The 23,958-nt window shown below is 35.7% G+C and overlaps 2 protein-coding genes and 1 non-coding gene across 9 annotated transcripts; 1 reads left to right on the forward strand and 2 right to left on the reverse strand.

Moving 5' to 3' along the window:
* Nucleotides 1-1,083: 1,083 nt before the first annotated feature.
* trnal-aag lies at nucleotides 1,084-1,165 on the reverse strand. Its single transcript has one exon. It is a non-coding gene; the product is annotated as a tRNA-Leu (tRNA).
* Nucleotides 1,166-1,967: 802 nt separating this feature from the next.
* On the reverse strand, nucleotides 1,968-10,712 carry aurkb (aurora kinase B). Of its 5 annotated transcripts, none has more exons than XM_034883898.1 (10): nucleotides 10,356-10,560; nucleotides 10,151-10,229; nucleotides 4,914-4,952; nucleotides 4,626-4,707; nucleotides 4,502-4,547; nucleotides 4,200-4,388; nucleotides 3,626-3,764; nucleotides 3,275-3,423; nucleotides 2,949-3,123; nucleotides 1,968-2,505 (listed from the first exon to the last, which is right to left on the reverse strand). In XM_034883898.1, exons 1-10 carry the CDS (start codon nucleotides 10,454-10,456, stop codon nucleotides 2,332-2,334), a joined length of 1,173 nt encoding a protein of 390 aa, XP_034739789.1. In that variant the 5' UTR covers nucleotides 10,457-10,560; the 3' UTR covers nucleotides 1,968-2,331. The 5 variants fall into 5 exon arrangements, with proteins under 5 accessions (XP_034739789.1, XP_034739788.1, XP_034739791.1 ...); XM_034883897.1 differs by having other exon boundaries at nucleotides 10,151-10,226; nucleotides 10,353-10,554; XM_034883900.1 differs by lacking the exons at nucleotides 10,151-10,229; nucleotides 10,356-10,560 and adding an exon at nucleotides 5,943-6,171.
* A 52-nt stretch (nucleotides 10,713-10,764) lies between these two features.
* Nucleotides 10,765-23,927, forward strand: cops6 (COP9 signalosome subunit 6). Of its 3 annotated transcripts, none has more exons than XM_034883912.1 (10): nucleotides 10,765-10,976; nucleotides 12,291-12,416; nucleotides 12,560-12,691; nucleotides 13,324-13,412; nucleotides 13,873-13,935; nucleotides 14,033-14,080; nucleotides 14,193-14,307; nucleotides 15,136-15,228; nucleotides 15,486-15,586; nucleotides 23,772-23,927. In XM_034883912.1, exons 1-10 carry the CDS (start codon nucleotides 10,934-10,936, stop codon nucleotides 23,910-23,912), a joined length of 951 nt encoding a protein of 316 aa, XP_034739803.1. In that variant the 5' UTR covers nucleotides 10,765-10,933; the 3' UTR covers nucleotides 23,913-23,927. The 3 variants fall into 3 exon arrangements, with proteins under 3 accessions (XP_034739803.1, XP_034739801.1, XP_034739804.1); XM_034883910.1 differs by lacking the exon at nucleotides 23,772-23,927 and adding an exon at nucleotides 17,587-18,029 and having other exon boundaries at nucleotides 10,766-10,976; XM_034883913.1 differs by lacking the exons at nucleotides 10,765-10,976; nucleotides 23,772-23,927 and adding exons at nucleotides 12,074-12,197; nucleotides 17,587-18,029.
* The last annotated feature ends 31 nt before the right edge of the window (nucleotides 23,928-23,958 follow it).

The raw sequence follows: 23,958 nt of genomic DNA on the forward strand, positions 1-23,958 counted from the left end.
CTTATTCCATATAAACAAGGAGATAAGGCGGTCCAGCTGGGTAAAAAAAAAAGTTGGCCATGGGACCTTATTTTTAATAGGGAAAATGAATAGTGAAAACTGTGGGGTTAAAGAAAATGCTGAACATGTTATATTGCATTGCACATTGAACGAGGTGGAAAGATGGGTGTTTAAAACTTATGGAACCATTGTATATCCTGCACTTACTGCTATTGCACTTCTGGTTAGACCTAAACTGCATTTTGTTGCCTTGTACCTATACCTGTGTAATGACAATAAAGTTGAATCTAATCTAATCTAAAGATAGGGTTCAGGAGGCAGGGCAGGAGTGGAATCTGCTAGGGATACTGGGATCAGAAGAAGAGGGAGAGGAGATTAGAATCACCAGGAAGGCACAATTTTTAAAAGACACAGGTTTGATCAAATTTAAATTAATTGTAAAAGGACATGATGTCACTCACTCCTGGGGACAAAAGTAGCCTACTTATATACTAGGGTTTAGGGTAGGCCTACAATGTAAAAAATGAAACACACATACAACAGTTTATGAATGCAAGACAATCATGAAGACCAAACGCTGACACAAAACGTTGTGCTGCTAGGAAACGTTTGTGACAGTTTGAAAAAAGATACGCGGTAACAGACAGATTAACGAACGCAAGAAGTAGGCTAAAGGTAGGAATACGATTGAAAATCTAACTGGCCCAAATTGTTACAAACTAAAGGCATAGAAAACTTGTTACTTTATTAGGAAACGTTTCACCTTGCAAAAAACGATTTTCATGAAAGTTATATCCATTATAAAACTGCTTCACACTCGTGATATTTGGGTTGACTGACTCCGTGTAACGTTATGGTCATATAGTGACATCCAGCGGTTTAAATGCGGCAAGAAACAATCATACTTTCTCGTCTCCACTCCTGTGACACGGTATCAAGTTAGGTAGAAATTGTTTTCAATTGATTTATGTAACGTTAACATTAACTCATGTTACAAACTTCCAAAAGTTAATCTGTTGAAATCAGTTTGTATAAAAGAGGTTTGTTAAATCACACGGCTGGTTTGAGAGAAGACAAAAGATATGGCAGCGGCGGGATTCGAACCCGCGCCCCCGAAGAGACTGGAGCCTTAATCCAGCGCCTTAGACCGCTCGGCCACGCTACCGTATAGACATGAATTGTCATGGACCAATATTTACGACAATTGTCAGACATCTGTTGATTAAGTGAGTTGAAATTAAATGCAGATCCCTAAACCGTGGCACACGTTCGAAAAAACACGTTGTTCAACACAAAAACCGTAGCATAACTGTGCACACCGTTCTGAGATTGAATGTGCCCCTGGCTAATGCAACAGCCCTGTAACAATTTTACCTTCCATACCATTAAGATAATCAGCAGCCTTGTATAAATTCTACTTTCACGAAGATCATTTTCTTAAAAACTACATATTAAGTTTACCTTCATTGATGTTGACAGATACAATATTAAAAACGCCTCCAAATTGAATCGAATCAACAACTTTGTAAAACAGTCTCAACTGAATATAACTTTAAAAATGTAGGAGGCAGTTTTAACTAAATGCAGTAGTTTTAGCTAGGTGTAACTAATAAAATGTCATAGATTGTATTATAAACTGTTAACTGAGTGCATTTCTTTACCTCCCAAAGTTATTACAAATATCTCCTAAACTTGTTATATGGTTTGCATTATTGCCACATTTAACCCAACCAATTATTCATTATAGGGCCAAATATCCTGCTACATGTCCTGCAATGCCTTACATCCTGCTACACCCTGCTGTGCCTTGTAATGCCGTGCGGTGCCCTGCTATGCCATGAACTACTACAAGATAACTCTTGTTATGAATTGATACTATAAATAAAATTGAATCATTTTATATATTTATTAGAAATTTAAAGTATAGCATGAGGCAAAAATAAAACATGCTTTCCACCCAAAACACCTCATTTTAAACTATTTGAGAATATAGTCAGCTTTAATCAGTCTAACAAAAGTACTTTGGTGTCACTGTTGTCAGATACAGACATTCAAAATTGAGCTGTGTTCATTTAAAAAAAAAAAAAGGTTTCAGTGAAGAAATGACAATAAAAACACAAAACACTTCTAGGCAACATACTAGACATAGATAACGACATCACACTGTACAATATAAAAAAGTGGGTATGCATTTATACCCAGCATAAAATGTGCCAGAATAACGGCAGTTTGAAGCCCATGGCAGTGAAACCAAAACATGCTGGTCCAGAGTCACTTATGATGGACAGATAAACACCCTCAATGGGAGGTAAGCAGGCAGGTTAGGTGGACTCAGGATTTCTTGGTGGGGCAGATGGGGGGTAGGACTCGGCGAGAGTTAGTGCGCACCCACGGATGATCAATGACACTCTGTAGTGAGAGACGATCTATTGGGCTATGGCGAAGCAGCTTGCTGATCAGGTCTTGTGCACCGGCTGATACGTTTTTAGGGAACTTTAAATCCACCTGCAAAAAGTAAAATAGCATTTATTAATTCAATATGAACAATGACTGGTGCATTAGAAACTGATATTGATCAAGATTTAATAACTTCCACAGAAGAATACTTTACGCTAGCTGTTACAGAAATGTAAAGCACAATGTGCTTGTGTGTCTACTTTATTAGGGATGCACAACCTTAAAGTTAATCTTTAGATGTTTAAATACCTTTGGATTGACTTATTGATTAATTTTAAACAATTATTTTCCAATACCAGCTAGTTGCATTTTGATAGGTATTCTACAGGGTTCAGAGATTAAAACTTATTTTCAAAAACATTTTTTGAAAGCAGAGAAAATCATAATACGATAGTATTTATAATAAGATGTTTCTACCACACTTTCTTTTGGAAGAGCTTACATGACATTCATATTTGTCCATTTGGATATATTAGAAAGCAAATACCAACCTTCATAATTCTTTTGTATGTTTCTGAATGACTGGCAGTTTCAAAAGGGGGGTTGCCAACCAAGCATTCGTAGCAGAGAACCCCGATGCACCACAGGTCCACCTTTTCACTGTGAGTGTGCCCCTCGATCATCTCTGGAGGGAGGTAGTCCAGTGTGCCACACATTGTACGACGTCTGGATGGGTTTAAAACAAAGGGGTGAGCAGGGAAGCAGAGAAGCACCAACAAGCAGATTCATGTGAAATTATACAGCGGGATTGAGCAATGTCTGGTAGAACCATGGTGCGCTGACATTATAAAACCTTAATGGCACGGTGGTTTATCACCTTAGAGAAGGTGCATGGACGGACCAACCAAAATCTGCAATTTTCAGCTCTCCACGATAGCCAAGCAGCAGATTCTCCGGCTTGATGTCACGATGAATCACTTTCTTCTCATGGCAATACATCAGTGCATCGGATATCTCCTCCATGTACTGGAAATATAAAGAGGTTGGCATTGGATCAAAACAAGACTTGAGTTTAAGTCAAGTATTCGGGGGAATTAAACACAAATGTAGTTGTAATCAAGTCCAGTGGTCAAACTGCTCTTTGAAAACAGATACAGTGAAAATATGCTAATTACCCTCCAACAATTTCCAAACTATGTTCACTGACAAAAACAGCAACAACTCTTACTGTGGCAGTACGCTGGTCGTCAAATTTTCCACATCTTTGTAACTCCTTGTACATTTCACCACGAGGGGCGTACTCAAGGACCAGGAAGACCCTCTTTCGGTCATGGAAATAATTGTAGAAGCGCAAAATGTTGGGGTGCCTATGGACAAAACAGATTATGTTTTGAGGCAGCCTTTAAACTGTTTAACACAAAGTGAAAGGTATTTAAAGCAAGCCTGTTAAAGTCGAGTAAACAGAAGTCAAATGAATTAGTTATGGGATCTACTTGATAAGCAAAACAACAAAAAGAAATGTTGTGGAAAATGCACCTAGTTAGCCAATAGAGAAATGTAGTACTGTTTTTATGTAACTCAAAGCACATCTTACCAACAAATAATGATTGTAAGCATTTGATAAGTGTTCCTGTATTTACCAGTAGATGGTAGCAAATTACCTGAAGGGAAGGTATACCGAGAATTTGTACTCAGGGACATTTTGCCCAGAAGTAAGCTTATCAAGTTGTTATTGGTTACTTTATGGTTAGTTTGCAGAAGGTCAATATATTATTCATGAAAATGTTCTTCAGGATACTCACTTGAGATGTGCCTGAATCTCAATCTCCCTCCTGAGTTGATGCTCCACACCCTCCTTCTCCATCTGTGACTTGAACAACACCTTCAGTGCCACAACGGTCTGCAGCTTCTTCACCCTCGCAAGGTAGACATTACCAAATTTACCCTTCCCTAGTGGTCGACCAATGTCAAAGTCATCGATGGAGATTTTTCTGATGCAAAGTTTAAATACAGATATGTTAATCACTTAGATGTATGAAGCCAATACCCCCCCAAAAAAAGAACTGGCTACCAACAACTCGAGAAGTACTAGAAAATATCTTACTTTGAGGCTGCAATGGAGGACGAGCCTACACACTCTCTCCCAGGGCCTGAAAATTATAATACAATCATAACAGGCACAATTCTTTAGGTGTCAGGCTGTTTGTGCATGAGGAAGGTAATGTTACCTGTGATGGCATTCTTGTCCATCTCTGTTCGTGGCTTTACCTGAACACGCTGTGGACCTGCAACCATGCTTGGTGTTGCTAACTAATATGTAGAAGAAAACACAGAATTAGACATTTTTTTTGTTTTTGTTTTTTCTACCAGTCATAATAGTTTCCAATATTTCTTATACCTATATCAGCCAAAGCTGGCATTCTGATTTATCAGTGGTAGTACAATTGCTGGTAATCAAATGTTGCTTAAACACATTAGGCAAATGAACACATATTTTTACAAATATTACAGCTTACCGGTCGTTGGAAACCCCTGGGCTCATAATTTTCCTTATTCTGTAAATAAATACAGCTCACATTAGCATACATTTAAGCTTATGTGTCTTTACTTATCAGTGACTTTTCTAGCTTTTTCTAGTATTTGGTATTTCAGACAATGCTTAAGATATGCAAAGTCAGCAAGTAGGATGTTAAAGTAAGTTTTCACCAAATCATCCTGAAATAAATCAATATGGCACGGCCCACATTCTTTTCTTTGAACACTGATTTTTAGGTGCAGCTGCTTTGCTTAATTTCTGTGCCAACTTTAATAGCTCTGAAGAATGACTCACAGTTGAGTCAGCAGTGACCACCTTTGAAACATAGTAAACATTTTAGTACAATCTACAACAATACCGCAAATATCTTCCATAGACTACGATCAAATTTATATTACATTAAGTCCCAAAATAAAGCATGTAATCTGCCTTGTTGTGCTGGATTGCATTAGACCGTCCTTCTGGTCTGGTAACGTTATTTCAGTGTACATTGTCAGCACCATATTGTGAATAGTGTGTCGTTGAAGTTGTTTTACGTTACAGAGGTGCCACGTAAAAGTTAGTTTCAAGTGCTTCCGGTGGACTCAGTTAGTACGTTTAGCTTTATCCATTCAAAAATGATGAAAGGTCCATTAGGCCTCTGATTGGGTAGCTAACTTAACGTTAGGCTAACGTTAACATTGGCCCCCTTGCCTCATTGTGGTGCAAGGAAAAGCTAGCTAACGTTATTACTCCACGGGCTAATTCAGGTTAAACACCTGCTAGTTTATATAATTTACTGTGTAAGAACGTTATATACTGCTTGTTATTATTTTAACAGAAAACAACGTTGCGTCATGCAAAGTTAGCTTAGGAGGGTGACTGTTAACGTAGCAAACCCAAAGCTAACGTCAAAATCTTTGTCGTACATAGCTAGCTAAGCATTATAATTTGCGCGTATACGAATCGTTCATTGTACTCATCTGCTTAGTCTTATTTATCTATCATTGATTAAATAAACATATGTTACCTGCATCGTAGCGATAAATTGTAGTTAGAACGTTTTAGTAAAGAAAGCCCAGCGTTATTTTTAACTTCTTCGGCCGCCAACGTTTTCAAAATGCTACCCTTGACGAATACGATTGGTCGGGATGCTACTCAAAGAAAGCGCCCATTGGTGGGAATCGTTGCAAGAGAAAACCTGTGATTGGTGTACACCGACGGTAGTCACATGTCGGCCCGCCCTCATTTCTTATCTATTGTGTCAACTGTGTTTAGCTCCATCACTGTTGTTTTCTGGCGAACGAACTTAACCATATCCCCATTTACGTTTATTACAGAAAACGGAATCAATATGGCTATACCCGTGATGTCATCAACTTTTTAAAAGCCCTTTAGAACATCAGACAGGTTCCTAGAGTCTCGCTCAAATGAGCTCCACCACCATGATGCCTTTGTCTCTGCTTCCTTGCTGTGGTGTTGAGAGGTTGTTTTAATTGCCAATGTCTAGAACTGCAACTAACAACTATTATTGTGAGATATTTGCCAGTTATGTTATAATGACTTAAGGTAATATGGGCAGGCTTGTTGATCAACCACTTCATTTCTTGAGAAGTCAGTCACAAGCAAAGAAGACCTTCAATTAAGTTTTTAGAGAATGATGCAATTAACCAATACTACTTATAATAAAATTCTACAACAACAAACAAATTATACTTAAAGATGAAATGTTCAAAATTGGTTTATTGAAAACAATTTTTCATTTATGATTCTAAAGAAGGTTAATGGTTGGTTTGCAACAATGCAACACAAGTCACGTCAATGACACAGATCTTCCATGTTTTTACTCATTAATACAATAAACAGAGATTTACTCTTACCTTTTCCTACTTTATAATTTCTAAAAATCATACAGCAAAGAAATGGGAAAGTAGGGGAGAATTGGGAATTGATAAACTACTTGATATGTTATGCTGTTTTTTTTCTGTAACACCGATACTAAACACTTGCTTGTATCAGATATCTTTTCTGATGTATACATTTTTGAAAAGGAGTTTACAAACAGGAAACAGGTGGATCATTGCCAGCACACGCTTCAGTTCTCTGCCTTTGTAGCCGACACCTGCTTGTGTTTTTACAGTCTAGCAGTGACAGTTCCCCATATTGTTTAATGCAGTATTGTGATTGAGTTTTTAAGGAGTGTGTTTACTTATTTCCAAATATGAGCAACAAATTTGGAAGTTAGACTGCCCACTGATTTACCTTAAGGCAGTATAAATGTATCTACTGTCCAAACTGTTTAGAATGCTTTAGCTCTAACTTTTTTAAGGGTTCTCTGATGCAAAGTTGCAAATCAAAGAGGCAAGACTGCTTTGTGGATTTTCTTTTTTTCTATCAATGTGATAAAATATCTTAATTTGTCAGGTATTTTTAATTAGTTGAATTGGCCCACAGACATTCCTGTCTGGTTACTTTTTCATTTGATATTCCATGAATGTACTATATCAAAATATATAGCACTATTAAAGTAAAATTGTACTCAAGTTTGATGAAAAATGATATATGGTATATGAAGGACATATACAGTACATATCAACCAAAAGTATGGACCTGAATCATGTGTAATATTTCTCTTATCTAGAAGCCAAAGATATTTTGCACAGTTGACAACTGGGTTTCATCCTCTGGCTTCTGAAGTTGGCAGTTCAAAAAATATTGAAAATAAAAATATTGTCTGAGTATCTGATAATATCTGGAGATGGCTCCAGTGAATATGAGATATCATGTGAGCCCATGTCTGCTGGGCATATTATAAACATGACACAATAATAAAAATGTTATTCATTATACCCATAATGCTTCAATAAATCACATATGTCAGCCTGTGTGAAAGAATTGTATCTATATTGGCCACTTGTATACAGCAGTAGAGACCTCATTTAGTCCGCATTGATCTGAACAGAGCAGTTGGTGAAAACTAGCGTGCAGGATGGCAGCAGGACAGCCAGTGAGCGACGCAAACTTGGAATGGGATCATTCATGTCTAGTGTATTGTTCTCATCACTGCTGTTATCTCCACCTGCAGCTTCCTCATTGTCTTGCTCTTCTCCACCACCCTCCCCCTCCACTACCGGTGGGCACTGCCGAGGCTGGAAGATTACATCCAAAAACTCCAGCTGGCGGAGCCCACGGAGCATCCTGCAACTCCGTACTATCTGCATCTCGCTGAGCGTGCAGGCCCATAGGCACAGACACTTCAGGTCCTTCAGCCGGCTGGCACAGAGCAAACCTGGCCCCACCTCCTTACCCCCAAGACTCAGTTCCTCCAGCCCGAGCCATCCTGCCCCCAGCCCAAGGGAGGCCATCTGTAACTGGTAGCCTTGCCGCCCAGTGATGCCTATTTCCAGAAACTTTAGTCTGGAAAGCCCTTCCACACCACAGACGCCGTCCTTAGCAGCACTGCTCCTGAGCCCGTTAGCCGTCACACGAAAGGTGTCACGTAACTCCAAACGACTGAGCCTCTCCCATGATGTCAGACTCTGCAGATGCTGGTCCGTGAATGAGGGCACGTTGTTTAGAACTAACCTCCCAATAGCAATCCCTGATAGATAACCAAGGCCTTTTCCTTTCCGATCCCTTCCTTGCTGTTGAGCACCAACACTGGATGTGGCTTCAGCTCTTTCTTGGGAACAAGCAGGTGAAGTAAGAGTCTGGTTGAAAAATTCACGAGGCAGCTCACACCCACGCAGCTCCAACACCTGCAAAGATGGAGGTAGGAGCTGGCAACTGGGCAGGCTTCGCAAGTCTGCGTGCAGAAGATAGAGCTTACTCAATCGAGGGCACTTTGTGGACAAAGCTCTGAGCCAAGACTCAGAGAGAAAGGTGCCCCCTCGGGCAGAAAGCAGCAGACCACGTAACCGTAGGCACCTTAGTCCACAACCTAGGTACTGACGTAGCAGGAGCCAAAGTATGCGGGATGTCACCTAACACACAATGGACAGTCCATGATGTGTGTGGGGGGTGGGGGATGAGGGGTCAGAAGAAAAATTGTTATTGCATAGATATAGACGTACACAGGGGCTTATATCAAGAGAAGCCCATGTAATACACAAAGGCCATTCAAAATACTTCACATGATACAGCATAAAACACTGAATTGTAAATTAAAATGTTAGAAACAGTTTAAAAATAAACTTAAAAGATGAATTAGAGAAATATTAGAAGATAGGTAAAGGTGTGCCAATTACATAATAATGAGTGCTAAAGGTTCAGTCAAAGGTGGTGGAGAACATCAAAGTTTTTCTTTTATCTATAGACCATTTCACAGATGTAAACATAAACATTCTAAATGGACCGAAGTTGATTTCCTGTTGCAGTGTGAATGGCATCAACTGACGGGAAGTTAACAAGAACCCAGGCTGTTGCCTAGCAATGGAATTCCCCTGAAAAGGTCTTAAAGACAAATTCAGTTTCTTCTGGAAATTCGTCCCTGCTCTGTGGAAGTAACTAAATGCTGCTTCTCCATGTCTGGACTCTGGGAGCAGTCAGCAGACTGATACCAGATGACCTGAGAGGCCAAGTGGTTTCATATGGTAAAATTTATTTTTAGCATTTTATTCAACAGTACTTTAACTTTTATTATATGAAACACTGGAAGCCAGTGCAGAGTATTGGACTAATGTGTTCAGTAGTCTTTATTGTTCGAGAGGCTCTTGTATTGTACATCGTTTTCAATTAAATGGCTCCACAAAAAAAAAGTCACAGTTGAGAATTTCATAAAAAGTCATAGTATAGTACGCTTACTTTGTCTCAAAGCCTGAAAAAGGGCCACATTTTTTAGCAGCAGCATTTTTAATGAACAAAAAGCTTTTTTCTTAAGACCTAAGAAATCAATATGTGGACAGATGTCATGCCTGGACATTACGCCTTTGTTTCTTCTATGTTTTCAAGATTGTACCATCCAGGCAGTCATTGCTTTGATATGACTGTCAAAGTTCTACCCTGAGATCCTGATGACACCAAGCTTCCTGATTTGGTTTTTAGTTCCTAGACCCTCAACCTTTCCTCTTTTTCGCCAAACTTTACAACGTAAAGTCATTGCTTTTGGGGTTAATGGTATATGATTTGGATGTATTGGCAATCGTATGTGTTGAGGGGCTGTTTCATCAGATTGCATGTTTTGGTTATATCCCCCAAATAAAATAAACACTAACGGCACACTTCATCACCAGTTCTTACCCCTTTCCATGCTGTCAGATCGACAAATCTCCACAGTCTTTGGTCTTTAACAAGGCGTTTCCATCTCTTACACACTCTGAAAAACACCGTAAAATACAACAAATAACTTCATCATGTGACGTGAGTAACAACAAAGGCTGAGCTGAGTTTCACAAAACGAATAATTGGTAAAATACAGTCAACAAAGTGAAATTTTCCTTACCCCCCGGCTCTGACGAGCTCTCGCACGCTCAAATACGACAACACATCAATTAAAATGTTTTCTGGAAAGTAGTCCAGCATATTACAGGCTTTAAATTCATCCATTTTGTAAACAGAACTATTTAACCCTCGGACACGGACTAATATCCCGACGCACACAGGTTGCGCCTACATCAGCAATCCCCAGGAAACAGCAGCCTATTGACTGTTGGACCGAGTGGCAGTTTGCAGATTAAATAAAATATACCAATAAATAAATAAACATGCTATTTTTTATGCTCAACATAGCGTGTCTCGGTTAAAAGCAGTCTTGCTTTCTGCAAACACCTCCAATCTATGACAGTAGAGCACAACAGCGTTTCCCGTTTTAATAAAAGGGGTTCCTGCCGCCTTGCGGTTACCGAAAGAATTTCAGCACGGTGAACTCTGTGCACGTGAGCGGCTGCCGCTTGTGATCAAACCCGCTTCCCCTCTGCCGCTTTCCCTAAATTGAAATGACTAGAGGCGGCGATTTACCGCGCGGTGGTGTGAAACTCCCTTTAGGTGAACAGTCCATTGCGCCTGCGCGGCTAACCGGACAAGATGGCGACCAGCAATGGTGGAGGAATGGAAGTGGATGGGGCAGGCGAGTATTTCTCACATATTTCATACTTTCTGCCTGTTATTTACATGTATATGTATGCAGATTGTCTCACGTGTCGAAAATTTGTGTTACGAGTTGCCGTAATGGTTGAATTATTGGTGTTAAAGGTGGTAAGTAGCGAGCTTGCTGACATAAGCGGGTTAACGTAGCTACATGGTTCTGTTATAAAGCTGTCAAATGCACCACTTTGGAGGTTTGCGTAAGTATTATTATTATATTTGACTGCTCTCTTATTGGAGTTTGCATTAGGGATGTAACCCTATTCTGCCAGTTGAGGCAGCTTTGACGTACTGACTACTTATGACAACAACCCAATCTCAAGTTAGGGCTTGCCTGGACATCCGCTGTCCATGTGATGAACCAATGTATCGGTCTATCTCTATCGTTCAATATTTAATATTCAAATATTTCATTTCATTTATAATACCAGAACATAACAGAACATAAAAGTAACATTAACCCAGCCATATGAATAATAACATAATATACAAGGGAGGCCTAAAGCCTAAAGGGCTTATCAAGGGTCTACCCAGGTTTTAATGAAGTATGGGTCCTGAATACTTTACAGAAAATTGAGTGAGGTTTTAACAAGGGGAATATGAAGGTGGCTTGACTATCTGAATTTAATTTAAAAATGTAACAACAAATATTTCCAGCACTTTGTCATTGAACAACTATCAAATTTAGCAAGAAAAACACAAATTAAGGGCATCACGTTTTATTAAGTTGTATACTAGTAGTACAAGTAATAATATGTCATTTTTTTTAGCTTTAAACACATTACAGTCTTATATTATCAAATATTTGTAGTTGTAAGTTGAGCCAATTGATATTGGATTTTTGAGGCCACTGTTGATACTTGAGAGTAAGAAACTTCTGATAAGACTACATTGATCAATATTTGTTGATATATGAACAAAATATTTTTTTTTATAATGTTGATTAAGACATATCTGTAATGAGCTAATATTAGCCTGCCGGTATATTGGTCTGGCTTTTTGTTATATTGTATTGGCTTCAAACACAATTAGGACTTGTCATTTTGGCAAATGTTTGTCTTTGCAGTTTTTAACAACTAACTTCATTTATTTCAGTTGTGTACGTTATTAAAAAATGGGATAATGTTTCTTGATTAACAGCTCAATCTCTACAAACTATCAGAACATTTTGAAAAATGTGCTTTACAACATCCAAGATCCCAAGGTGACATCCTCAAATTGCTTGTTTTGTGACCAATAACCCAATAGTTGCTTTAGTGTTAAAGGCCCTCTTGTTTGTGTCTCTGTGTGACTTTAGCCAGCCCCAGTGTTATGGCCGCAGGGGTCACCGGAAGTGTTTCTGTGGCCTTACACCCTCTGGTTATCCTCAACATATCCGACCACTGGATACGCATCCGCTCACAAGAGGGACGGCCAATGCAGGGTATGTATGACAACGCTATGCAAGAAAGACGGCACATAAGCAATAACATAATGTACAGTTTGTCTCATGTTCAGCAGCGTTATTCTTTAACTGAGTGTATGAAATATGTTATTATATTTGTATATATTTTTTCTCCTTTGTAGTGATTGGCGCCCTGATTGGGAAGCAGGAGGGGAGAAACATCGAGGTAATGAACTCCTTTGAGTTGCTGTCTCACACCATAGATGATCGGGTGCATATTGACAAGGAGTACTACTACACCAAGGAGGAACAATGTAAGTGGTTTGTTTGTGTGAAGGGCAAGAACACAGCAATTTCTCCTTTTTATTAAATGGAGTAAACCCCGAATATTGTAGCCAGGTAGAAGAATACTGAAGAAAAGTTACTTGCCTTCTTTATCCTGCTTGTAACCCTCCAAATCCTCCAAAAATGTGTCTGATTGCTTCACCAAGGGATAGCAATATTAGATTTAGCTATTGATAAATTATTTTCATTAGTAGTCAAAGGTAGAGCTGGGTGATATGGAGAAAATCAAATATCACAGTATAGATTTAACGCCAATATTGTATGGTTGTATGGCTTTCACAAAATATTTACCCATGAGATTTTTGATAAATCATCAGTAATGTGGATATAATTACTAAGTGGGTAAAGGCAAATAATTGAACAGTTAGAACAGTCTTGTGAGTTCAAAAAATGACATCACTTTACTGTAATGCAGCCTTTTAAACCAGGATAAGACAGCACTTGTGTCATATCACGGTATCCAAAATGAAAGTCAATATCTGTCCTTTAAATGTCAATGTATAATATTGATATATTGCCCAGCCCTAGTCAATGGGGGTTAATACACAAAATCATGTGCTTGTTGTAGTTTTATTTTGTAATATTTCCTTTTGTCATTCAGTCAAACAGGTCTTTAAAGAGATGGAGTTCTTGGGCTGGTACACCACAGGCGGCCCCCCCGACGCATCTGACATTCACATTCACAAGCAGGTAGGCAAAAGTCAAAGGTGCAATATGTAAAGCAGAATAAAACAGAAGATGAAGATCCTTAACTTCTCTCAGATCCTCACTCACTGAGCAACAAGTGGAAACTGCACACAGCTAGTTTAAAAGTCAAAGCAAGGCTGTCTTGCATTGACCAAGATTGATCAGTTACCTGAGCTACAACTTTTACTTTGAAAACAAATAACAGCAGTAGCATTAATATTGCAGAGATTCTGACATGTTTTGTAAACGATTCACATTCAACCAACACATAAATTGTGTTTATGATTTACAATACAACATCAACTTTCAAAAACAACAAGCAGGGCCATCATTACATTAAGAGCAGGTCATTTTTAACTTTTATTTTTTGTTGATAATAAAAGCAAAATCCTCTGAAGGTCTGATAGTTATTTTAGATCTGCGCAGTACATTTTCTTACTGTTATTCCCCTCTTCTCTGCCAGGTGTGTGAGATTATTGAGAGCCCTCTCTTCCTCAAGCTTAACCCAATGACAAAACACACCGATGTAAGTTCCTCTGCATTTTCACATCAAGGATGAGAAAACACCATGGTTGCATATTTAGATACAGCTGCTTTAAACAGTCTGTTATTTACTCCTTCAGCTTCCCGTTAGTGTTTACGAATCTGTGATTGACATCATCAATGGCGAGGTAATTTTTACATTTCATATCATCTATGTTTCATTTCCTGCAGGAGTGACCCAGTTTCCCATAGAGATTTGAAGTTTTATTTGATTTTTTTGTGTGTGTGTTTTTAATCTAGGCTACCATGTTGTTTGCTGAGCTGACGTACACTCTGGCAACAGAGGAAGCAGAGAGAATCGGTGTTGACCATGTAGCTCGAATGACAGCCACAGGCACAGGAGAAAACTCGACAGGTAAGATTTAAGGTTAAAGTTAAAAGTTAAAGCGAGTGAGTTTACGTGCATTCCAATGTTGAGTTAGTGGTAAAGCATTTTTACTCCTTTATTGTTTTGAAGGTTGCTTTTATAAACATGTTTATATAACGGTTACTCATAAAAGTTGTTATCTTGGCTCTTATCTTCTCTGAAGTGGCTATTGTAGCTAGTATTAGTGAAGAAAGTTTCTTACAGTTCAATTTCAGTAACAACGTTGTAACTTCTTTGTATTGCATCTTTGTTAGTAGAATATGGAGAGACTGCATTCAAAAATTAAAGATACAAAAGACAGACTTGGCAGAGTAGCCTCTGATTAGTTTTAGCTCTAGTCTGTAATGGACTGTCTTGTTTTTACATAATCATGACATAATCTCAGGTACACAAGAATAAAGAATAAATATTTCTAAGATATAAAATATCAAAATCGTTGGAGTTAATTTGTGAAGGGAAGACTTCTTTTCAGTTTCATGATTCTGAAGCAGGTCGCAGACTCGTATCACTTGCAAATTAGTCATTGGAATTAAAGATGCTGCAAATTCAAGATTTGTAGAGATGTCTCATAAAAAAGCACTTCAATAACACTGTAGAAATACACACACACACACACACACACACACACACATACAAACATAGCAAGCATACAAACAGAAAACAATGCAAGAGCCAATCAAATCAAATGTATTCTTTAGAGAAGATGGTTCCAGTGCAACATTTAAAATGGCTGTCCTGTGACCGGACCCAGTCATTAAAAATTAATTTTGTCTAAAAAGGTTTTGACTCTAACATTCTCTCTGTCTTTTCTGTTAGTTGCTGAACACCTTATAGTCCAGCACAGTGCGATAAAGATGCTCCACAGCCGGGTGAAGATCATTCTAGAGTATGTCAAAGCCGTGGAATCAGGTGAGAGCATGATAGGGCCTTTTTATTATGAAGCCATGAGAACAAAGAATGTGAAAATAAGTCTGGAAAACAGCTGTTCTTCGTTTAGATCTTTCCTTTTCCTCACTTTACACCATTCAGGGAGGCCCCTCAGACACACCTCCATAATTACAAGCCCTTGTTTTATACTGTCTTGACACATAGGCTTATTGCAATGTTTTGCTACACGATGCTTTAACTATTTTTTTTTCTACCTCCTGTCTCTGTCTGTACTGCAGGAGAGGTGCCATTTAACCATGAGATCCTTCGAGAAGCGAATGCCCTGTGCCACAGATTGCCAGTCCTCAGCACCATAAAATTCAAAACGGACTTCTATGATGTAAGCAAGCTTTGTGGACCTTCATGTACAAAATGCTTAGTGATGTTTTCATCAAAAATAACAGAAGATAAGGCTAGATTAGTCGTTTTTTTATTAACAAAATCCTGTGAAAATGCTACAACTATATCTCAAACCACCAGATTTTGTGAATGTGTATATAAATCTGCAAATGTTTATTTAGAATCTGTATGTGAATAATCAGATTCGTAAATGTTTAAACAAGTCTCCAAATCTGTATTCTGATTTGCAAATGTAAGGAAATGTGTATGGGTTCCTGTACACACTCACAAATCTAATTCTTATTTACAATTTTGATTACACAAATGCAGATGTATATACAGTTGAAAAACTTACCAAATGCCAAAAGCACATTCATTCCTACTTTTTTTACAAATGCTTTTGGAAATAGTTTATCTTAAGACTTTGATTATTGTAAACCAGAACAATGCATGGACAGATTGACACAACAGGGATGAAGTACAGTAATGAATTTACAGTTGACGATAAAGAGGCTCTATGTCTATTTGAGAGAACAGAGTTCAGAGCCTAGTGTTTTATTAAAATAGAAGCCCATAACTAAGATTCTACATACATATATTTGTTTGGACCGCAGCAATGTTCAGCCCTATAAACGCGAATGTCTGTCACTGGGTCACTGAGTGACTTACACCTGTGGTTGGTCAAGTTGGAGATTCCCCATTGGCTGTTGCGCTTTCAAAATCGAGAGATGCAACAGTGTTGCCTCTGCGATCAATCATAGCATCCACTTCTTTAATTCATACGTGTTTCAAAAAAGCATTTATGTTTCTGTATGCATTTATAATTTTCTGAAAGTGTTTTCAAACGCGGTTCAATCCTGTCTTTGTAGGGTGGACACAGTTGACGCATATGTTTAAAAAAAAAAAAAAAAAAAAAAAAAAAAAAGCGTAGTATGGGCGTAGCAAGTGGTGTTTGAGTGAGACAGCTGATGAGAAATTAGCGGAAAAGGTGTCACAGGTTAGTTAATGTACAGGTTAGGATTTCCAAGTCCATGAATGAATGCTGCAGCTCACTGAAGTGAGCATCAAAGAAGGAAAGTTAGCTTGCTCAGTTTTCCGTAATAACTTTTTATGACATAATATACTATGACTTTTATAATGATATTTTGAGGACATACTATACTATGCCTTTTTAGGACACACTGTAATATGACTCATGACACTTTTAGGACATACTATACTATGTCTCTTTATGATATTTTAATGGCATACAACCCACCAGCCAAACGCTGGTAAAAGATGCAATTGGCTGGTAGATTTGCTTTACTCACCAGCCAAAAACCAATGCCAGTTTATTGAGCTACTGGTAAAATTTGAACATTTGCTATCTATTTGACTGGTGGACCAAAAAGTTAATTTTGAACCCTGCAAACAACACAGTGACATTATTTATGACATATACTACTGGTCAAAAGTTTGGGGTCACTTACAAATTTCCATTTCACTCCATTATAGACAGGATACCAGCTGATCTGGGTGGGTGGCTGATCTTTAATGCAATATCTACATTTCCCATTATCAGCAACCATTCATCCAATGTTCCAAATGCTCATTTTGTTTACTAATCTGACATTATTTTAAAAAACTAACTAAGAAAACATTAAACAATCCTTTTGCAATTATGTAAGCACATAATGTAATCTGGAAACTGCTGCCCTGGTTAAAAAAAACAATGCAACTGATCTCAGCTGGGATTCTATCTATAATGTAGTCCAATGGAATTTTGTGAGTGACCCCAAACTTTTGTCCGGTAGTGTATGTATGCCATTCTATACAAGCCACTACTTTACTGATGCGGCTTATTTTTCCATTATACTTTACATATCAATACTATTTGAATCTGCTCACCAGACAGAAAAAGAAAGTTTGAACTTGTTTAAATCTGTTTTTACAGTCTTGTGTCACTCTGTGTTGTATTTCCTAGCCAGTGCTTTCTATGACTCTGCTTTTTTGACCCTGTAGCAATGTAATGACGTTGGCCTCATGGCCTACTTAGGCACCATCACCAAGACCTGCAACAGTATGAACCAGTTCATCAACAAGTTCAACGTCCTGTACGACAGACAGGGGATCGGCCGGAGGATGAGAGGACTCTTCTTTTGAGCTGGCAGAAAGACAAACAAGCACTGCAGTTTCTTTTTCTGTTTTTGTTTGTTTGTATTTTTTGTTAGCTAAAACAAATTCTACAGTAGTTTTCAAACCAGCTTACCATTTGTAACCACAAGTGTATCAAAAAGCACTTAATTACACCAATCGGTAAGAGATGTGTACAAAATCCCTCAACTTTCTTGGTTATGCACAGAAATAAATCCACTGCACATGAACGTTATATTATTTTACCCCATTTGTTTTATTGTTTCATGTTTCTGTATGTAATAAATGATCTGCTGATTTTTTTCATGGGACTTTGACTCCTCTTCTTTCTAAGTTTAGATGATTTCAATAGGGTCTACATTATAGTAAACTGGGGCTTAATCACAATACACTATAATGGAAATTAAAATCATAGTATGTCCTAAAAACACTAAAAAAGTCATAGCATAGTATGTCCTAAAAAAAAGCATTGTTTATAATCTTTTAGAATGTTATAGTATGTCATAAAAAAGGCATTGTATTGTATATTATAGTCATGAAAAGTAATAGTATGCCATAAAACATAGTATAGTATGTCATACAAAAGTCACAGTACAGTAAATCATAAAAAGTCATAGTCTACATTGTGTTGCTTGTAACTCACAAAACAATACTCAAAAAGACAATACATTACAAAACAAATGCTGGGCCTTCTCTAACCCCTGTGTTGTCTTCTCTTTTTGACGTTTTCAACACTACGTGACACTAACTTATTAACTTTAGTTTACAGTTATTTTTGGAATTTATGGTAAATTAACCTCATTAATAGGAAATTTTACCTAATGTTTGAGTTAGAAAAGCAGAAATTAGGAATTATTTAGACAAAAATTAAAGGAAAGCATGTTGATGGTTAATCAGAGACTGGAATATGTCAACTTTAACTCAGTACTATTTTGAAACCACTTCAAATTTTTTTTTTTCAATGCTATAAAATTGAATAAGACACCCCAAAAATAAATGAAAGTAGAGATTTGTACTTGCCAAAGAGTGTTGTGTGGAATCAATGTTACTTTGGGTAATTTGACCCGATAACAACATGAGGGTTAAGAAGTCATTGTGAGTGAAGTACAGCAGCGTAGCATGAAGTCATAGAAAGTCATAGTATACCATTTCCTTTAAAACTCCCCAAAAGAAATCATGGTATATTATAAAAGTCATAGTATAGTAAGTAATACAAAGTCATAATATACAGTGGTGTGAAAAAGTGTTTGCCCCCTTCCTCATTTCCTGTTCCTTTGCATGTTTGTCACACTTAAGTGTTTTGGAACATCAAACCAATTTAAACAATAGTCAAGGACAACACAAGTAAACACAAAATGCAATTTGTAAATGAAGGTGCTTATTATTAAAGGTGAAAAAAAATCCAAACCATCATGGCCCTGTGTGAAAAAGTGATTGCCCCCCTTGTTAAAACATACTATAACTGTGGTTGTCCACACGTATGTAATAAAAAGTCATGGTGTAGTGTCATAAAAAAGTCATAAAGAAGTCATGGTATAGTATGTCCTTAAAATGTCATAGTATAGTATGTCCTTAAAAAGTCACAAAAAAATCATAGTATGGTATGTCCTTAAAAAGTCATAAGAAGTCGTGAAAAGTCATAAAAACTACCAAAAGGTAAAAAAGTTATAGTATAGTATGTCCTAAATATAATCATAAAAATTCACAGTATAGTATGACATTATGTAGTATGACATTAAAATGTCATAAAAGTCATAGTATAGTATAAATAAAAAAGTTATAAAAAGTGTGTCATAGAAAGTCATAGTACAGTATGTCATAGAAATAGTCATGAAAACGTTAGGGTATACTATGTCATATAGTATAGTATATCATAAAAAAGTTATTATATAGTACGTTGTTAAAGGTCATACTATAGTAAGTAATTAAAAGTCATAGTATAATATGTCATAAAAAATTCACAGAAAAGTCATAGTATAGTATGTCATTAAATGTCATAGTAAAGTATGTCATAGAAAGTCATTGTATAGTATGTCATAAAAAGGTATTGGTGTTTAGTATAGAATGTCAAAAAAGTGATAAAAAAAAGCTATAGAATGTCTATAAAATCATAGTATAGTATGTCATAGAAAGTCAAAGTATAGTGTCATAAAAGTCTTTAAAAAGTCATGAAGAAGTCATAGAGTAGTATGTCATAAAAAATCACAGTAAACCATGTTATAAAAAAGTCCTAAGTGTATGCCCTAAAATAGTATAGATCATCATCATAAAGGTCATAGTATAGTATGTCGAAAAAAGACATTGTATAGTATGCCATAAAAAGTGATTGTAGTGTATGTAAGAAAAAGACAGAGTATACTATGTTATTAAAAAATCCTAATCCTTTTTTAAATCATAGTATAATAAGTCTTAAAACGTCATAGTATAGTATGCCGAAAAATGTCAAACTACAGTATGTCCTTAAAAAGTCATGAGTAGTCAATAAAAGTCATAAAAGCTCATGGTATAGAGTATAATCATAAAAAAGTCATAGTATAGTATATCACAAAAAAAGTCATAATATAGCATGTTATAAAAAAGTCAAGGAAAAGTCATGGTATAGTATGTCATAAAAAGTCACATGTTATTAAAAAATCTTAATCCTTTTTTAAGTCATAGTATAATAAGTCTTAAAACGTCATAGAATAGTATGCCGAAAAATGTCAAACTACAGTATGTCCTTAAAAAGTCATGAGAAGTCAATAAAAGTCATAAAAGCTCATGGTATAGAGTATAATCATAAAAAAAGTCATAGTATAGTATATCACAAAAAAGTCATAATATAGCATGTTATAAAAAAGTCAAGTAAAAGTCATTGTATAGTATGTCATAAAAAGTCACAGTAAAGTATGTCATAGAAAGTCATAGTATAGTACAGTATGTCATAAAAAAGTTCATAGTATAGAATGTTGAAAAAGTAACACAAAAGTCTATAGTATGTCTATAAAAGCATAGTATGATTCGTCAAAAAAGTCATAGTAAAGTATGTCCAAAAGGTTAAAAAGTCATAGTATAGTATGTCCTAAATATAATCATAAAAAGTCATAGTATAGTATGACATTATATAGTATGACATTAAAATGTCATAAAAGTCATGGTATAGTATGAATAAAAAAGTTATAAAAGTATGTCATAGAAAGTCAAAGTACAGTATGTCATAGAAATAGTCATGGAAACGTTAGGGTATACTATGTAATATAGTATAGTATATCATAAAAAAGTTATGATATAGTACGTTGTTAAAGGTCATACTATAGTAAGTAATAAAAAGTCATAGTATAATATGTCTTAAAAAGTCACGGAAAAGTCATAGTATAGTATGTCATAAAATGTCATAGTAAAGTATGTCATAAAAAGTCACAGTAAAGTATGTCATAGAAAGTCATAGTATAGTACAGTATGTCATAAAAACTTTCATAGTATAGAATGTCAAAAAAGTGATACAAAAGTCTATAGTATGTCTATAAAAGCATGGTATGATATGTCAAAAAAGTCATAGTAAAGTATGTCTAAAAGGTAAAAAAAAGTCATAGTATAGTATGTCCTAAATATAATCATAAAAAGTCATAGTATAGTATGACATTATATAGTATGACATTAAAATGTCATAAAAGTCATAGTATAGTATGACTAAAAAAAAGTTATAAAAAGTAGAGTATGTCATAGAAAGTCATAGTACAGTATGTCATAGAAATAGTCATGAAAACGTTAGGGTATACTATGTCATATAGTATAGTATATCATAAAAAAGTTATGATATTTTACGTTGTTAAAGGTCATACTATAGTAAGTAATAAAAAGTCATAGTATAATATGTCATAAAAAATTCACGGAAAAGTCATAGTATAGTATGTCATAAAAAGGTATAGGTATTTAGTATAGTATGTCAAAAAAGTGATACAAAAGGCTATAGAATGTCTATAAAAGCATAGTATAGTATGTTGAAAAAAATGTCAAAAAATCATAGTATAGTTTGTCATAGAAAGTCAAAGTATAGTGTCAAAAAAGTCATAATAAAGTCATGAAGAAGTCATAGTGTAGTATGTCATAAAAAATCACAGTATACCATGTTATAAAAAAGTCCTAAGTGTATGCCCTAAAAATAATAATTCAAAAGTCTCAAAAGTATACTAAATCATAAAAGGTCATAGTATAGTATGTCGAAAAAAGACATTGTATAGTATGCCACAAAAAGTGATTGTATTGTATGTAAGAAAAAGACAGAGTATACTATGTTAATAAAATATCCTAATCCTTTTGTAAATCATAGTATAATAAGTCTTAAAACGTCATAGTATAGTATGCCGTAAAATGTCAAACTACAGCATGTTGAAAAAAAGTCATAGGATAGTGTGTTAAAAAACATCATAGTATAGTAAGCCTTAAAAGTCATAGTATAGTATTTCGAAAAAAGTCATAAGAAGTCACAAAAAGTCTTAATATAGTGTGTCATTTAACCTTAGTATTGTACTAAGTTTTAGTACAATACTAAGTACTACTTTTAGTAGGTTTACTAAGTAATAAAAAGGTCATAGTATAAAATGTGTAAAAAAGTGATGAAAAGTCTTTAGTATGTCGAAAAAAGCATAATATAGTATGTTGAAAAAATGATCAAAAGTTATAGTATAGTAGTTTGAAAAGGTCAAAGTGTAGTATGTCAAAAAAAGTGACACGAAAGTCATAGTAGGGTATGTTAAAAAGTAATAAAGGTGTCATAGTATAGTAAGTCCTAAAGAAGTAATAGTATAGTATGTATTAAAAAGGCATCGTATAGTGTCATAAAAAGTCACAAAAATGTAACAGTATAGTAAGTCATAAAGAAGTCATAGTATAGTATGCCATAAAAAAGTCATAGTATGTGAAAAAAATTCTACAGTATGTTATAAACAAAGTCTTACGTGTACGTCCTAAAAATTATTATTTAAATGTTATAGTATTAGGAATCATAAAAGGTCATAGTATAGTATGTTGAAAAAAGTAATAAAATCATAGTATAGTATTTCATAAAAAAGTCATAAAAGTGTCATAGCATAGTAAGTCATAAAGAAGTAACAGTGTAGTATGTAATAAAAAGTCATCGCAAAATGTCATAAAAAGTCATAAAAATGTCATAGTATAGTAAGTCATAAAGAAGTCATAGTATAGTATGCCATAAAAAAGTCATAGTATGTAATAAAAAGTCTACAGTATGTTATAAACAAAGTCTTACGTGTATGTCCTAACAAATATTGTTTAAACGTTATAGTATTATGAATCATAAAAGGTCGTAGTATAGTATGTCGAAAAAAGCATAGTATAGTAAGTTAAAAAAAGATAAAAGTCATAGTGTAGTATGTCAAAAAAGGTAATAATTTATAATAATATTATAATTATAATAATTACAGTGAGTCCTAAAATTAATCATAAAAAGTCATAGTATAGCAATGTCTTTTAAAAGTCATAGTATAATATGTCAAAAAACGAATAAAAGTTACAGTGTAGTATGTTGACAAAGAAGTAATAAGGTAATAAAGTCATTATAATGAGTCATAAAACTAGTCATAAAAGTCATAATATAGTATGTAAAAAGTCATAAAAGTCATAGTATAGTATGTCCTAAAACGTCATGAAAGTCATGGTATAGTATGAATAAAAAGTCCTAGTATAGTATGTCATAAAGAACTCATAGTATAGTATGTAGAAAAAAACAGTATAGTATGTTCTTCCTTCTTAAATTAAAAAAAAATGCATGCCAATCACTTCCTCTATTCTGGGCTCAGCCTCTGGTGATTACAATGTCTGTACACTCACCCGGAATGCAGGTTTCTTTTTCACTGTAATCCCACAGGTAACACTTGATTTTAACTTGGCGCAAACTCCTTACTTGTATTGAATGATTTGAATCTGCACATCAGACAGAAACTTATAAAATGTAAAAATTTGGACTTGTTGTAATCCGTTTTAGCAGACAGTTTTGCGTTGTGTTGTACTTCCAAACAAGTGCTTTCTATAACTACATTTTATTTTCCCTGTAGCAACGTAATGACGTGGGCCTCATGGCCTACTTAGGCACCATCACCAAGACCTGCAACAGTATGAACCAGTTCATCAACAAGTTCCACGTCCTGTACGACAGACAGGGGATCGGCTGGAGGATGAGAGGACTCTTCTTATAAGCTGCCTGATGTAGAGACACAAACAAGCACTGCAGTTTCATTTTTC

This window comes from Etheostoma cragini, chromosome 10 (genome assembly GCF_013103735.1).
Source record: "Etheostoma cragini isolate CJK2018 chromosome 10, CSU_Ecrag_1.0, whole genome shotgun sequence".
NCBI lineage: Eukaryota > Metazoa > Chordata > Actinopteri > Perciformes > Percidae > Etheostoma > Etheostoma cragini.

Bases quoted from the DNA above. Each gene is read 5' to 3' on its own strand.
- aurkb (XM_034883896.1), bottom strand. From the start codon at position 10,456: ATGGATGAATTTAAAGCCTGTAATATGCTGGACTACTTTCCAGAAAAC. The intron at 10,230-10,355 runs GGGGTAAGGAAA...TACGGTGTTTTT, and splicing joins CGAGAGCTCGTCAGAGCCGG to CAGAGTGTGTAAGAGATGGA. The intron at 8,896-10,150 runs GTAAGAACTGGT...ATTGTGTGTTAG, and splicing joins ATCTGACAGCATGGAAAGGG to GTGACATCCCGCATACTTTG.
- cops6 (XM_034883912.1), top strand. From the start codon at position 10,934: ATGGCGACCAGCAATGGTGGAGGAATGGAAGTGGATGGGGCAG. The intron at 14,081-14,192 runs GTAATTTTTACA...TTTTTAATCTAG, and splicing joins TTGACATCATCAATGGCGAG to GCTACCATGTTGTTTGCTGA. The intron at 15,587-23,771 runs GTAAGCAAGCTT...TTTTCCCTGTAG, and splicing joins TCAAAACGGACTTCTATGAT to CAACGTAATGACGTGGGCCT.